Genomic DNA, 15,329 nt, shown 5'->3' with positions numbered 1-15,329 from the left:
GGGTAGCTATTTGAAGAATCTCAAATAGAAAATATACAGTGGCAAGAAAAAGTATGTGTACCCTTCGGAAATACCTGGATTTCTTCATATATAAATTGGTCATTTCATTTGATCTGATATTCATCTAGGCCACAACAATAGACAAACACAGTCTGCTTAAACTAATAATACACAAACAATTATATGTTTTCATTTCTTTATTGAACACACCGTGTAAACATTCACAGTGCAGGGTGGGAAAAGTATGTGAACCCTTGGATTTAATAACTGGTTGACCCTCTTTTGGCAGCAATAACTTCAACCAAACGTTTTCTGTAGTTGCGGATCAGACCTGCACAACAGTCAGGAGGAATTTTGGACCATTCCTCTTTACAAAACTGTTTCAGTTCAGTAATATTCATGGGATGTCTGGACTCTGACTGGGCCACTCCAGAAGGCGGCATCTTCTGTTGATGCCATTCTGTTGTTGATTTACTTCTGTGTTTTGGGTCGTTGTCCTGTTGCATCACCCAACTTCATTTGAGCTTCAGTTGGCGGACAGATAGCCTAACATTCTCCTGCAGAATGTCTTGATAAACTTGGGAATTCATTTTTCTGTCGATGATAGCAAGCTGTCCAGGCCCTGAGGCAGCAAAGCAGCCCCAAACCATGATGCTCCTTCCACCATACTTTACAGTTGGGTTGAGGTTTTGATGTTGTTGTGCTGTGCTGTGCCTGTTTTTCTCCACACATGGTGCTGTGTCTTCCTTCCAAACAACTCAACTGTAGTTTCATCTGTCCACAGAATATTTTGCCATTCGCGCTGTGGAACATCCAGGTGCACTTTTGCAAACTTCAGACGTGCAGCAATGTTTTTATTGGACAGCAGTGGCTTCTTCCGTGGTGTCCTGCCATGAACACCATTCTTGTTTAGTGTTTTATATATCGTAGACTCATCAGCAGAGAAGTTAGCATGTTCCAGAGATTTCTGTCAGTCTTTAGCTGACACTCTAGGATTCCTCTTAACCTCATTGAGCATTCTGCGCTGTGCTCTTGCAGTCACCTTTGCAGGACGGCCACTCCTAGGGAGAGTAGCAACAGTGCTGAACTTTCTCCATTTATAGACAATTTGTGTTACTGTGGACTGATGAACATCAAGGCTTTTAGAATTAATTTTGTAACCCTTTCCAGCTTTTTGCAAGTCAACAGTTCTTAGATCTGAGATCTCTTTTGTTCGAGGCATGGTTCACATCAGGCAATGCTTCTTGTGAATAGCAAACAAACATTTTGTGAGTGTTTTTTATAGGGCGAGGCAGCTCTAACCAACATCTCCAATCGTGTCTCATTGATTGGACTCCAGGTTAGCTGACTCCGGACTCCAATTAGCTTTTGGAGAAGTCATTGACCTAGGGGGTTCACATCCTGTTTTCCATCCAACACTGTGAATCTTTCAATTCTGTATTCAATGTAGACAATACAAATACAATAATTTGTGTGTTATTAGTTTAAGCACACCATGTTTGTCTATTGTTGTGACTTAAATGACGATCAGATCAAATTTGATGACCAATTTATGCAGAAATGCAGGTAATTTCAAAGGGTTCACATACTCTTTCTTGCCACTGTATTTCGATTTGTTTAACACTTTTTTGGTTACTACATGATTCCATATGTGTTATTTCATAGTTTTGATGTCTTCACTCTTATTCTACAATGTAGAAAATAGTACAAATAAAGAAAAACCCTTGAATAAGTAGGTGTTTAAAATATGTTGACCGGTAGTGTACTCAAGTATCAAAAGTAAATGTTATTGCTAAAATATACTTTTTAAGTATCAAAAGTAAAAGTTTAAATTATTTAAAATTCCTTATTTCAAGCCAATCAGACGCCACCATTTTCTTGTTGATTTATTTACGTATAGCCGGGGGCACACTCCAACACTCAGACATAATTTACAAACGAAGCATGTGTGTTTAGTGAGTCCGACATATCAGAGGCAGTAGGGATGAACAGGGATGTTCTTTTGATAAGTGTGTGAATTAGAGCATTTTCCTGTCCTGATAAGCATTCAAAATGTAACAAGTACTTTTCGGTGTCAGGGAAAATGTATGGAGTAATAAGTACATTATGTCCTATAGGAAAGTATTGAAGTAAAAGTTGTCAAAATATAAACAGTGAACAAAAACTACTTAAGTAGTACTTTTGAAGTATTTTTGCTTAAGTACTTTACACCGCTGTGTGTGTGTCCTTAGTCGGTGCTGTTCTTTCTTAGTGATTGAATATAATACAAACATTGATCCTTTATAAGATGTACTGTACACACCTACTATAGAATATTCTGTGAAATGTACTAATGTGCTATCTTACTGTCTTAAACATTATTCTTTCATTATTTTCATTCCCCCCCCCTTCCCCATCTATCTCTTTTACACAGCTATTTCTGGCCTCGGCAAGAAGTTCACTTCGTTTTGGTGAACGGAATAGAGGAGGGTAAATGCGATGGATTTGTTTGTGATTTTCTTCGACGTAAAGCTTACTTAGTTGACACTTGCAGTTTGCTAGTGTGTTGTGGAAGTCCCAGGGGTGAGGGACAGCTTGTGTTTGTCTTGCAGGGTATGAGGACTTGAGATGGAGAGGGATTGGAGGCTTGGTACTGGAAAAACCTATGAAACTGTTTACGCCATTTTATACATTTCACTATCACAAGGAAACGGAGGAGGAGGGAAGAGGGAGGGTACCTGAGCGCATCAGTGAGTATCTCATTACCTCTCCCTTCCCTTGCGAGATGAATACATTTCTTAACACATTTGGGCTGTGGGCCTTGTCTTAGGAGAAAAACGGTGTAATGAGAGATTTTTTTATAGGATAGTGAATCATCATTCTGTGGGCCCCAGTTTGTGTGTGTGTATGTGTGTACATGTATGTCTGTGTGTCCCTGCGTTTGTGTGTGTGTGTGTGTGTGTGTGTGCATGGAAGGACAGCATGATCCCCCTTGTCCTCTGCTTATTTCCAATATGTATATGAGTGTTTATTAAATATTTAAATATATTGAAATAGCTTTCATCTTTTTCGAAGTTAAATACGCACCCCTCAAAGTAGTAATACTATCAACAATGTTTAAGGTTAGGTTTAATGCAGTACGGGATACAGATCTGCATCCCCAATGGCACCCTGTTCCCTATATAGTGCACCACGTCTGCTCAGGGCCCATAGATATCTGGTCAAAAGTGCTCTAGGTAGGGAATAAGGTGCCATTTTGGATGCAGACAGTATCTTCAAGCTGTGGCAGCAGTCCCACACTGTGATGGATAAAGTGTTGTATCAGCTGAATATTTGCATAGATTAACATAGATCCATGTCTGCATAATGCATAATGTAGTAGCATGAGTGAACTGATGACTCATTAAGTACTGTAATTGTATATTCTGTCTGACCAGCTGGGTGCATTTTTCTCTTTTTTTTCCTTCTAATTTTCCCCTCTCTCTTTCTCTCATTTTCTTTCTTTCTTTCTCCCACTTGCTATTTTCTCTCAACCCACGTTACCACCAATCAGGGCTGGAATCAAAGGATGCCTGGTCAGCACTGAACTCCCCAGACATGAGCATACAACATGATCAGAATTAGAATGGGTGGATGCTTTGTCAGCACTGGATGGGATCTTCAGACATGAGCAGAGGATGGAGGAGAGGACGAAGTGGATGGATATCAAGTCAGAGCAGGGGTCCCAAGCATGAGCAAACTATTCAAGAGAAACTTCTGCTGCTGCCTCTCCTGGCTGTAAGTGAAAATCAGATGTACATTAATCCAGCGTATGTGTGTCTCTGTGTGTGTGTCTCTGTGTGTGTGTGTCTCTGTTTGTGTGTCTCTGTGTGTGTGTCTCTGTGTGTGTGTCTCTGTGTATTTGTGTCTCTGTGTGTGTGTCTCTGTGTGTGTGTCTCTGTGTGTGTGTCTCTGTGTGTGTGTGTCTCTGTGTGTGTGTCTCTGTGTGTGTGTGTCTCTGTGTTTGTGTCTCTGTGTGTGTGTCTCTGTGTGTGTGTCTCTCGGTGTGTGTGTCTCTGTGTGTGTGTGTCTCTGTGTGTGTGTCTCTGTGTGTGTGTCTGTGTGTGTGTGTCTCTGTGTGTGTGTGTGTGTGTGTGTGTGTCTCTGTGTGTGTGTGTGTGTGTGTGTCTCTGTGTGTGTGTCTCTGTGTGTGTGTGTGTCTCTGTGTGTGTGTCTCTGTGTGTGTGTGTGTTGTGTGTCTCTGTGTGTGTGTGTCTCTGTGTGTGTGTCTCTGTGTGTGTGTGTCTCTGTGTGTGTGTGTCTCTGTGTGTGTCTCTGTGTGTGTGTGTCTCTGTGTGTGTGTCTCTGTGTGTGTGTCTCTGTGTGTGTGTCTCTGTGTGTGTGTGTCTCTGTGTGTGTGTCTGTGTGTGTGTGTGTCTCTGTGTGTGTGTGTCTCTGTGTGTGTGTCTCTGTGTGTGTGTCTCTGTGTGTGTGTCTCTGTGTATTTGTGTCTCTGTGTGTGTGTCTCTGTGTGTGTGTCTCTGTGTGTGTGTCTCTGTGTGTGTGTGTCTCTGTGTGTGTGTCTCTGTGTGTGTGTGTCTCTGTGTTTGTGTCTCTGTGTGTGTGTCTCTGTGTGTGTGTCTCTCGGTGTGTGTGTCTCTGTGTGTGTGTGTCTCTGTGTGTGTGTCTCTGTGTGTGTGTCTGTGTGTGTGTGTCTCTGTGTGTGTGTGTGTGTGTCTCTGTGTGTGTGTGTGTGTGTGTGTGTCTCTGTGTGTGTGTGTCTCTGTGTGTGTGTGTGTCTGTGTGTGTGTGTCTCTGTGTGTGTGTCTCTGTGTGTGTGTGTCTCTGTGTGTGTGTCTCTGTGTGTGTGTGTGTCTCTGTGTGTGTGTGTCTCTGTGTGTGTGTCTCTGTGTGTGTGTGTCTCTGTGTGTGTGTGTCTCTGTGTGTGTCTCTGTGTGTGTGTGTCTCTGTGTGTGTGTCTCTGTGTGTGTGTCTCTGTGTGTGTGTCTCTGTGTGTGTGTGTCTCTGTGTGTGTGTCTCTGTGTGTGTGTGTCTCTGTGTGTGTGTGTCTCTGTGTGTGTGTGTCTCTGTGTGCTCTTGTTTATTGTGCATTTTCAGTTAATTGGTTCTCTGCTGTGTCAAGTCAGGTAAACAGAATGACTGTGTCCATGTTCTCACTCTGCTGGAGAGGTCAGAGGTTAGAGCCCAGGATAGGTCCAGGAGGTTTACCCGTTCACTTGTCCACACAGAGCACTATAATTAGCCAATGGATGAGCAGACTAACCATGGCTTTACTGTCCTTCCATGCACACACATGCACGGACACACAGACATGCGCACACACACACGCACACATGGTCGCACGCACACAGAAACTGTGAAGCCCACAGAATGATGATTTACTATCCTATAAACAATCCCTCATTACATGGTAGAATGGACTAACACTATAGAATTGTTTTGCAAACAAAATACATTTCAATGCATTTCTATTGGGCCCCTGTTCAAAACACATGAAGACTAATTGGGTCCATGCTTTCTCTTTCTGGCCACTGCTATCTCTACTAGAACTAGTTATTATGGCATCTGGGTTGGGTTGACCGTGATATCATAGGGCGTGACACCAGGTGCCTCTCTGTGTGTGGGGCAGGGGGTGAGGGATCCTGTGATCCAGTGCAGGGATCTAGAGATAAACCCAGCTCAGTGCCTCTTTGAGCAGCAGGCAAGCCTTCTCAGCCCCGGGGATTACTGACAATCCCAGCAGGGCTCTGATTGGCTGCACCCGCCCGGGGAGGGAGGGGCTTGGGACATAGTGGGTGAGTTTGTTTTGCAAGGGCCTGGTGGCCCGGGTGGGCGGAGTTTGCACATTTTAGACCATGTCCACCCACCCGGGGCACCAGGCCAAGCAAAACAAACTGGCCCAGTGACACGTAGGGGGGAGTAGTGAAACTGGAAGCACTCAGCGTGACTGTCTTGGGCCAGTTGTGAGGTCTTAGATAGGGAGTGTGATCTGTTTTAATGAGGTGTCAACTCGTGGTGGGTGTGGCCTACTACTGTACAGCCGCGTTAGAAGTGTAGCGCAACTAGTCGATGAGGGGAAAGGTCACGAGCAAAACTCAGTACATTAGGATGAACCTTTCTAATCAGTCATATTGCAGAGCTTGTATTTATTGCCCTATTTTAGAGCTCGGAGCTTTAAAAAAATAAATAATAATGACTTTGTTCAACAACAAAACGTATTGTTATATAGAGTTTTACAATAATTCCCCTGGTATTAGGGTGTGGGATTGGTTCCCATGGTAAATAGAGTCTGGCACTGGAATGTTAGCCACTGGATGACCCTCCATGCTGCATGAGCTCTGGCTCAGGGATTTAAGGGAATACTGTGAATAAAGACAGTTTCTTTCTCTTGTTCTCTCTCTGTCCCTGTTTCTTTCTCTTGTTCTCTCTCTGTCCCTGTTTCTTTCTCTTGTTCTCTCTCTCTGTCCCTGTTTCTTTCTCTTGTTCTCTCTCTGTCCCTGTTTCTTTCTCTTGTTCTCTCTCTCTGTCCCTGTTTCTTTCTCTTGTTCTCGCTCTGTCCCTGTTTCTTTCTCTTGTTCTCTCTCTATCCCTGTTTCTTTCTCTTGTTCTCTCTCTCTGTCCCTGTTTCTTTCTCTCGTTCTCTCTCTGTCCCTGTTTCTTTCTCTTGTTCTCTCTCTCTGTCCCTGTTTCTTTCTCTTGTTCTCTCTGTCCCTGTTTCTTTCTCTCGTTCTCTCTCTCTGTCCCTGTTTCTTTCTCTCGTTCTCTCTCTCTCTGTCCCTGTTTCTTTCTCTCATTCTCTCTCTCTCTGTCCCTGTTTCTTTCTCTCATTCTCTCTCTCTGTCTGTCCCTGTTTCTTTCTCTCATTCTCTCTCTCTCTCTGTGTCCCTGTTTCTTTCTCTCATTCTATCTCTGTCCCTCGTTCTCTCTCTGTCCCTGTTTCTTTCTCTCGTTCTCTCTCTGTCCCTGTTTCTTTCTCTCGTTCTCTCTATGTCCCTGTTTTTTTCTCTCGTTCTCTCTATGTCCCTGTTTCTTTCTCTCGTTCTCTCTCTCTGTCCCTGTTTCTTTCTCTCGTTCTCTCTCTCTGTCCCTGTTTCTTTCTCTCATTCTGTCTCTGTCCCTGTTTCTTTCTCTTGTTCTCTCTCTCTGTCCCTGTTTCTTTCTCTTGTTCTCTGTCTGTCCCTGTTTCTTTCTCTTGTTCTCTCTGTCCCTGTTTCTTTCTCTCGTTCTGTCTCTCTGTCTGTCCCTGTTTCTTTCTCTCGTTCTCTCTCTCTGTCTCTGTTTCTTTCTCTCATTCTATCTCTGTCTCTCGTTCTCTCTCTGTCCCTGTTTCTTTCTCTTGTTCTCTCTCTGTCCCTGTTTCTTTTTCTTGTTCTCTCTCTGTCCCTGTTTCTTTCTCTCATTCTATCTCTGTCCCTCGTTCTCTCTCTGTCCCTGTTTCTTTCTCTTGTTCTCTCTCTGTCCCTGTTTCTTTTTCTTGTTCTCTCTCTGTCCCTGTTTCTTTCTCTCATTCTCTATCTCTGTCCCTGTTCCTTTCTCTCATTCTGTCTCTGTCCCTGTTTCTTTCTCTTGTTCTCTGTCTGTCCCTGTTTCTTTCTCTTGTTCTCTCTGTCGCTGTTTCTTTCTCTCATTCTCTCTCTCTATCTGTCCCTGTTTCTTTCTCTCGTTCTCTCTCTGTCCCTGTTTCTTTCTCTCGTTCTCTCTCTGTCCCTGTTTCTTTCTCTCATTCTTTCTCTGTCCCTGTTTCTTTCTCTCATTCTCTCTCTGTCCCTGTTTCTTTCTCTCGTTCTCTCTCTGTCCCTGTTTCTTTCTCTCGTTCTCTCTGTCCCTGTTTCTTTCTCTCGTTCTCTCTCTCTGTCTGTCCCTGTTTCTTTCTCTTGTTCTCTCTCTCTGTCTGTCCCTGTTTCTTTCTCTTGTTCTCTCTCTGTCCCTGTTTCTTTCTCTTGTTCTCTCTCTGTCCCTGTTTCTTTCTCTCGTTCTCTCTCTGTCCCTGTTTCTTTCTCTTGTTCTCTCTCTGTCCCTGTTTCTTTCTCTTGTTCTCTCTCTCTCCCTGTTTCTTTCTCTCTTTCTCTCTCTGTCCCTGTTTCTTTCTCTCGTTCTCTCTATGTCCCTGTTTCTTTCTCTCGTTCTCTCCCTTTCCCTGTTTCTTTCTCTCGTTCTCTCTCTGTCCCTGTTTCTTTCTCTCGTTCTCTCTGTCCCTGTTTCTTTCTCTCATTCTCTCTCTCTGTCTGTCCCTGTTTCTTTCTCTCATTCTCTCTCTCTCTCTATCCCTGTTTCTTTCTCTTGTTCTCTCTCTGTCCCTGTTTCTTTCTCTCGTTCTCTCTCTGTCCCTGTTTCTTTCTCTCTTTCTCTCTGTCGCTGTTTCTTTCTCTCGTTCTCTCTCTCTCTCCCTGTTTCTTTCTCTCTTTTTCTCTCTCTCCCTGTTTCTTTCTCTCTTTTTCTCTCTGTCCCTGTTTCTTTCTCTCGTTCTCTCTCTGTCCCTGTTTCTTTCTCTCGTTCTCTCTGTCCCTGTTTCTTTCTCTTGTTCTCTCTCTCTGTCTGTCCCTGTTTCTTTCTCTCATTCTCTCTCTCTGTCTGTCCCTGTTTCTTTCTCTCATTCTCTCTCTCTGTCTGTCCCTGTTTCTTTCTCTTGTTCTCTCTCTGTCCCTGTTTCTTTCTCTCGTTCTCTCTCTGTCCCTGTTTCTTTCTCTCTTTCTCTCTGTCGCTGTTTCTTTCTCTCGTTCTCTCTCTGTCCCTGTTTCTTTCTCTCGTTCTCTCTCTCTCTCCCTGTTTCTTTCTCTCTTTCTCTCTCTGTCCCTGTTTCTTTCTCTCGTTCTCTCTCTGTCCCTGTTTCTTTCTCTCGTTCTCTCTATGTCCCTGTTTCTTTCTCTCGTTCTCTCCCTTTCCCTGTTTCTTTCTCTCGTTCTCTCTCTCTGTCTGTCCCTGTTTCTTTCTCTCATTCTCTCTCTCTGTCTGTCCCTGTTTCTTTCTCTCATTCTCTCTCTCTGTCTGTCCCTGTTTCTTTCTCTCGTTCTCTCTATGTCCCTGTTTCTTTCTCTCGTTCTCTCTATGTCCCTGTTTCTTTCTCTCGTTCTCTCCCTTTCCCTGTTTCTTTCTCTCGTTCTCTCTCTCTCTCTCTGTCCCTGTTTCTTTCTCTCGTTCTCTCTCTCTCTCTGTCCCTGTTTCTTTCTCTCGTTCTCTCTATGTCCCTGTTTCTTTCTCTCGTTCTCTCTATGTCCCTGTTTCTTTCTCTCGTTCTCTCCCTTTCCCTGTTTCTTTCTCTCGTTCTCTCTCTCTCTGTCCCTGTTTCTTTCTCTCGTTCTCTCCCTTTCCCTGTTTCTTTCTCTCGTTCTCTCTCTCTGTCCCTGTTTCTTTCTCTCGTTCTCTCTCTATCTGTCCCTGTTTCTTTCTTTCTTTCTCTCTCTCTCTCTCTCTCTCTCTCTCTCTCTCTCTTTCCCTCTCATTGTGTCTGTTTTCTCTCTCTCAATTCAATTAACATGTTCAATTCAAAGGGCTTAATTGGCATGGGAAACATACTGTATGTTTACATCTCTCTCTCGCTCTCTCTCCTTCTCGCTCTAAAGGACACTGAGCTGAACCATGTGTGAGGAATGAGAATGGAATTGTGTGTATACGTGGGCCCTTTTGTCTGCCTGTAGGGAAGGCGTGTGCGCACACACATAGTTATCCCTCCAGCGGTACAGTATTACAGTCCTACAGCTCTCCTCTGCCCCCTTGAGGTGAAATCAAGTCCTGAAATCGTTCAAATCAAATCACAGTCTATTTGTCGCATGCACAGATCAGCAGATGTTAAAGCAGGTGTCGCAAAACCCTTACGTTTCTAGCTCCAGCAATGCAGTGTCTAACAGTGCAATGCTGATACACAAATACACAAAAAAAAACAGAAATTAAGAAATATCAGAATGAGCAATGTCAGAGTCCTGAATATAAATATGTGGTGGTGTATAGGCAGTCTGGACAATGTGTAAGTAGGAAAAGGTACTGGCTGTCCAGCAGTAGTTATATAGGATGAGCTACAGTATGTCTAGAATACAGTACGTACATATAAAGTGACTAATCAATTAGTTAGCTTCATTTCTCAGAGATCAAATAAAATGTCAGCGAAATAATGTCGCAGGAACTCTATGGGACAGTAATGAACACATGTAATGAACACTCTGTGTACTGTCAATTGTAATGCCCTGTGTTTTGCCTGTGTTTGTCATATGATTCAAATGCCTGTGACATATTGGATCCTAATGCAACACATACCGTATAAATTCGGTGCATATTGTTCTCGTAGCATTGCAACATTTTGGTACGTTTTCCAGAAATCCCATTTGGAAGATTCCTGGAATCAGGAGGACATAAACTGAAAATCTGTGAATCTTCCAACCGGGAAGACCGGGAACAATCTGGGACTTTTGGGAAAGTTACCGGAATTTTGGAACCTTTAGTTCTCAGTAGAAATGATCTCCAGGTGAGGGACACTGATCTCTGACCTTGTGTTTTCAGATACACCAACAGAATGCCAGGGAGAGCCTGCCTCACAGCTCCCGTAAGAGAGTGAATAAGACAGATCGAATCCTCACCTCCCTGTCGGTTGTCCGCTTACTGAGAGATATAACTCCGGATCCAGGTACAGGACAGGGAGCTGTCACACACCTTAGGCTTGGCTTCAGCATCTCTCAGCTCAGGGGGACAGCAACGGAGGATGCTGATTTTTCATCTGAATGTCTTGTATCACTCGCTGAGGTTCTCCTGTTGGAAAACCAGGCCAGATGGGAGCGATTGTAGTTGAGGGAAGCTTCATAGTGCCCTCTACAGGGCATTGAGGGGAAGTCACTCTGTCTGAGGAGTCCACATCTGACCACAATCTACTCGGGCCAAGTCCCAAATGACACCCTATTCCCTATTTAGTGCACTACTTTCGACCAGGGTCCTTTGGGCTCTGGTCAAAAGTAGTGTATTATATAGGAAATATATAGGAAATAGGGGACCATTTGGGATGCAGAGTCTGTCTGAGGAGTCCACATCTGACCAGAATCCTTCATGACCCCACGCTTTTGTGCCCAAAGGGCCTTTTTTTTTTACAGCATCACCATTATAACGCAATGGAGGAGGTCGACAGAGGTACACAGCTCATAGGTTTTACTAGTACCAAAGAGACTTCTTCGCTAACTATGACACTCAAACTACTACACCGGAGGAGGCAAGACGTTACTACGGCGACTGACAAAACAAACAAACAATTCCCTGTTATTAAACCCTTGAATGCTTGGTTTCTATGATCTCTACATTCCAGTATAGGGAACGATGACCCTTTCTTTGAATGTGTTTTCATTTCTCGTCCACCTGTTGTGATGATATGATGTCTCCAGAATGCAACATGTACGTTGTGGACATGGGAATGCACGCACAATAATAATAATCGAATAGAAACCCATATCTTCTCAATACTTTTCCCACCACCGTGTCCAGAAGAGGGGCCACTAGACATTACTCGACGAGTAGGATCACGAGAGGTGGAGGAGCTACCAGTGGTGCCCCACCAATGAGAGTGTGAGATCTAAACAGAAGAGAGAACCAAACGGAGCGCAAGTAAGCGTGGCCACGGCTGTTTTTTTGTTTGTTTGTTAGCCATCACAAAGCCATCAGTTGTCAATCCCAGAGCACTTTGGGACTTTGTTGTTGTTTCGTTTCTTTTTTTATGATCTATTTGTTGATTTATTTTCATCTTGTTTAGTTTCTTATCATTTCTGCCTGGTATTTTTGGGGGAAAAGAAGAGCCTTATTCGGTCCATATTTTTTACTTGTATACCTCATATGTTTTGAAATGTCCATATCATACCTTTCTTAATTTATTTTTTTGCACAAATGTATACTACTGTATGTATATACATCTAGCTAGAACACTGATAATGTAAATGATTAATTTGTGTATTTATTAATTTATATTTATGTGACTTCTGTATTTTTTTGTTTCATGTTTTTCTTTGGTAAATCTATTTATATTTGAATGGTCAATGGTTTTCTTATTAATTATCTCGTGTTTGAATCATTTGCTGGTTGATTTTTAAAGCAATAGCATGCAGAAAACGTTATACAGCACAATGGTGTTAATGTTGTTTAAATTCGTGCTTGGGGATATCTGAGACATGTTGAATAACATCAGTAAATGTGTCTGAGAGAGTTGCATAACCACACATACACACCTAAATCTTGGCATTTACGCTCACACGCACACACAGACAGACACACAGACACACACACACACACACACACACACACACACACACACACACACACACACACACACACACACACACACACACACACACACACACACACACACACACACACACACACAGGATTGGTTGGAAGCAATCATCATTTCAAATGTTCTATGCAATGATTCATTTTGAAACTGGAAAAGACTCCAAAAAAGTTTAATATCATGATGACCAATGTTACTCACACGACTCCCAACATCATTGTGAACTGAAAAACGTCAGAAAACGGTTATGAACATGTTTGTACTTGTATGTATGGATCTTAATATTGAACTATTGAATCTAGACTTGTTTTTATTTTTGTGGCATGTTTAATAGTACCCCATCACTCCCCATACGGGGGACTTGTTGCCAAAGGGTTAACTGTATAGACTGTCAGTCATGAATGTCCAACATCTTGTTGCTAGAAGCATGGGTTTGCTTGGCTTCGTCCGGCTGTTTGTATGACCTCATTAAGTCTTGGTGTGTGTGTGGCTTGACCAGGTTTCCACTGTGCCGTGGCGTGTTCGGCTTACAGTGACTGTCCAATCCGTGCTGCTATACAAACCTGTGATGCAGTTGGTCAAGAAATTCTCCATGTAAAATGTAATTGTGCGTATTACGGTCGGTGTATAATCTGAAGAGTGGGTGGGAGGGGGGAGGGGGGGTTAGTTTCTGGTATCTGATTGGTTGATCAGACCATCCAACAAATAGAACTGTTTCGTATGCCTCACTGCATATCGGGATGGCTTCATGTGGTAATATATGATGTGGGAAACAACATTAAAGTGCTTTGAAGCCACTAAAAGGTACATTTAAAGAACAACAAATCAAGGTATTATTTGTAGTTGGAGGAACAATGGGGGAAATCCTTTCCTCCACTTAGTCGTGCATTCATTTCACTGGGAGACTAAGTGAAAATGTGACTTAAATTGATGTTAAGATACGCCCTTAAATGAACAGAAGCACGTCTAGAACTCAATCAGTGAACCGCTGCACCTTCCATATTCAAGGCCAACCTAGAGGGAACCTCCACGGAACCTAGAGGGAACCTAAAGGGAACCTACAGTACTGTCAGTCAAGTCCGAGAGACTCGACATGCTGCTGACCCCAAGCCTGTCATTTACCAAATCAGGGCACGTTATAATGAAAGCACAAGCCTGACTGGTTACAGTTTGTCACTATACTGTCTGTAAAGACACAGAAATATGACACACCAATAGGAAATGTGTTTACAATTTCAAGGCAAGGTAAAAACAAATCAAGTATCTCATGTCATTAATATGAATGAGTGTGGGTAGAATGAATCACAGAGGGTCCTTAGTGGTGGTTCGGTATAGACAGATGCATGCTCACCATCTTCATGGAGACGTTGTGGTCGATAAGAGAAGAGGTGCATGTGACAGAACAGCCATCACTGACTGTAGCCGTCCAGCGAGACACAAGGACAGACAGACAGACAGACATTGTCACTGTAAATACAGATGGATTCTTCTGTACAGCGTTTGAGTTCATAGTAAGGCCGTCTTGTGCATCCCCCACGCTGTACTTGCTGCCAACTTTTTGTGCTTTTGTGCATAATATAATATTTATTATGATTAAATATTATGATTATAATGATGAAATGAGCGGTGTATGTGACTGTTGGCAAAAGGGGAACAACTTGTATTCAGAAAACATATCTGGTCTCTTTAGAGTTTCTATACATATTGTGTTTGTAAAACAAGGAGAAATACCTCCATGGCAAAAGTTTATCCAGGCGTTCTATTGTCATTCTATCGGGAGGTTTCAAAGGTGATGGGACATGATCCGCTAATTTAAAATAAAAAAAGAGAGATTGAAATAAGAGGAAAAAAGGAAAGAGAAAATGCAACAAAAAATCCAGAGAAAATCTTAACTCAAGTCATTCACTGTTGTAAGTGCAATGGGCGAAACATCAGTCGTGTATCCATTGTGAAATCTTGTGTTCTATTCAGTGTATTCCTGTAAACAGATAGAGTAACATTTTGGTGCATCATGTCATGTAATGTGATTAATGAAAATAATGACCCTGCAATTTGTTTCCAATCAGGAAAAAGAATAAAGAGAAAATGAAAATTGTCTCTCTTGTAGTTATTTGTTTGTCATCCACTTTACTATTTTTCCTTGTTCTTTCACTGACTGACTGGCGGAATGACTGACTGACTGAATGACTGACTGAAATGGTTGCCAACAGCAACCACTGTTCACCACATTGTATTCAAGGAAATAATTGTTGCCTGTCTGCCTAGAAATGACAGAAAAATACAAAGCTCCGCTGAGCCCCTTGGAGCATTGAATAATAATAGCCATCAGAACAATCAGAACAGCCTTAATTTGCCTGGCATGGACTTTACGAGGTGTCAAAATCGTTCCACAGATGCTGGCCCATGTTAACTCCAATGCTTCCAACAGTTGTGTCAAGTTGGCTGGATGTCATTTGGGTGGTAGACAATTCCTGATGCCAGTGGCGGTCAGTGTCGTTTCATGAACATGGCCTTATTTCTAGTTCACCCAGTTCAATGTAACATCGATAGGTTTAGGCTACTACATGTTACTCCAATTGTAAGGAATGACGCTGGAGAATAGACGCAGGTACTGGGAGTTGACATTTAATTAGGAACGGACATGCAACAGGACAGGAACAGCGTCTGAACTGGGAAACACAAAGGCAGACGACAAACAATGCAGCAACGGGGAACAGAGCTGGGGAACTGACAAATATAGGGGAGGTAATAAACAGGAGATTGAGAGAGTCCAGGTGAATTCATTATCACTGATGCGCGTGACGAGGAAAGGCGGGTGTGCGTAAATGATGGTGGCAGGAGAACGTGATGCAGGGCAGCCTGGCGCCCTCGAGTGCCATGGGGGAAGAGCCTCCCACTTAAAAAGATGAGAGAGGCCTGTAATTTTCATCATAGGTACACTTCAACTATGACAGACAAAATGAGAAAAAAAATCCAGAAAATCACATTGTAGGATTTTTATGAATTTATTTGCAAATTGTGGTGGAAAATAAGTATTTGGTGGCTGACTAAATAATTTTTTGCCCCACTGTATATACTGTAATCGATACCATCTACT

General features: G+C 42.8%; 1 protein-coding gene across 2 annotated transcripts in view; it reads left to right on the top strand.

The window, feature by feature from the left end:
• Window positions 1-14,327, top strand: part of LOC109868681 (protein bassoon) — a 116,906-nt gene extending 102,579 nt beyond the window's left edge. For both annotated transcript variants that reach the window (XM_031825691.1, XM_031825689.1), the window contains exons 10-13: window positions 2,414-2,469; window positions 2,592-2,729; window positions 3,533-3,756; window positions 10,471-14,327. In XM_031825691.1, coding sequence (XP_031681551.1) covers window positions 2,414-2,454 — 41 coding nt within the window. In that variant the 3' untranslated portion in view covers window positions 2,455-2,469; window positions 2,592-2,729; window positions 3,533-3,756; window positions 10,471-14,327. The remainder of the gene's footprint in view (window positions 1-2,413; window positions 2,470-2,591; window positions 2,730-3,532; window positions 3,757-10,470) is intronic.
• Window positions 14,328-15,329: the final 1,002 nt, after the last annotated feature.

Source organism: Oncorhynchus kisutch, linkage group LG1, assembly GCF_002021735.2.
Source record: "Oncorhynchus kisutch isolate 150728-3 linkage group LG1, Okis_V2, whole genome shotgun sequence".
Lineage (NCBI taxonomy): Eukaryota > Metazoa > Chordata > Actinopteri > Salmoniformes > Salmonidae > Oncorhynchus > Oncorhynchus kisutch.
This window is presented reverse-complemented; position numbering and strand designations above follow the sequence as displayed.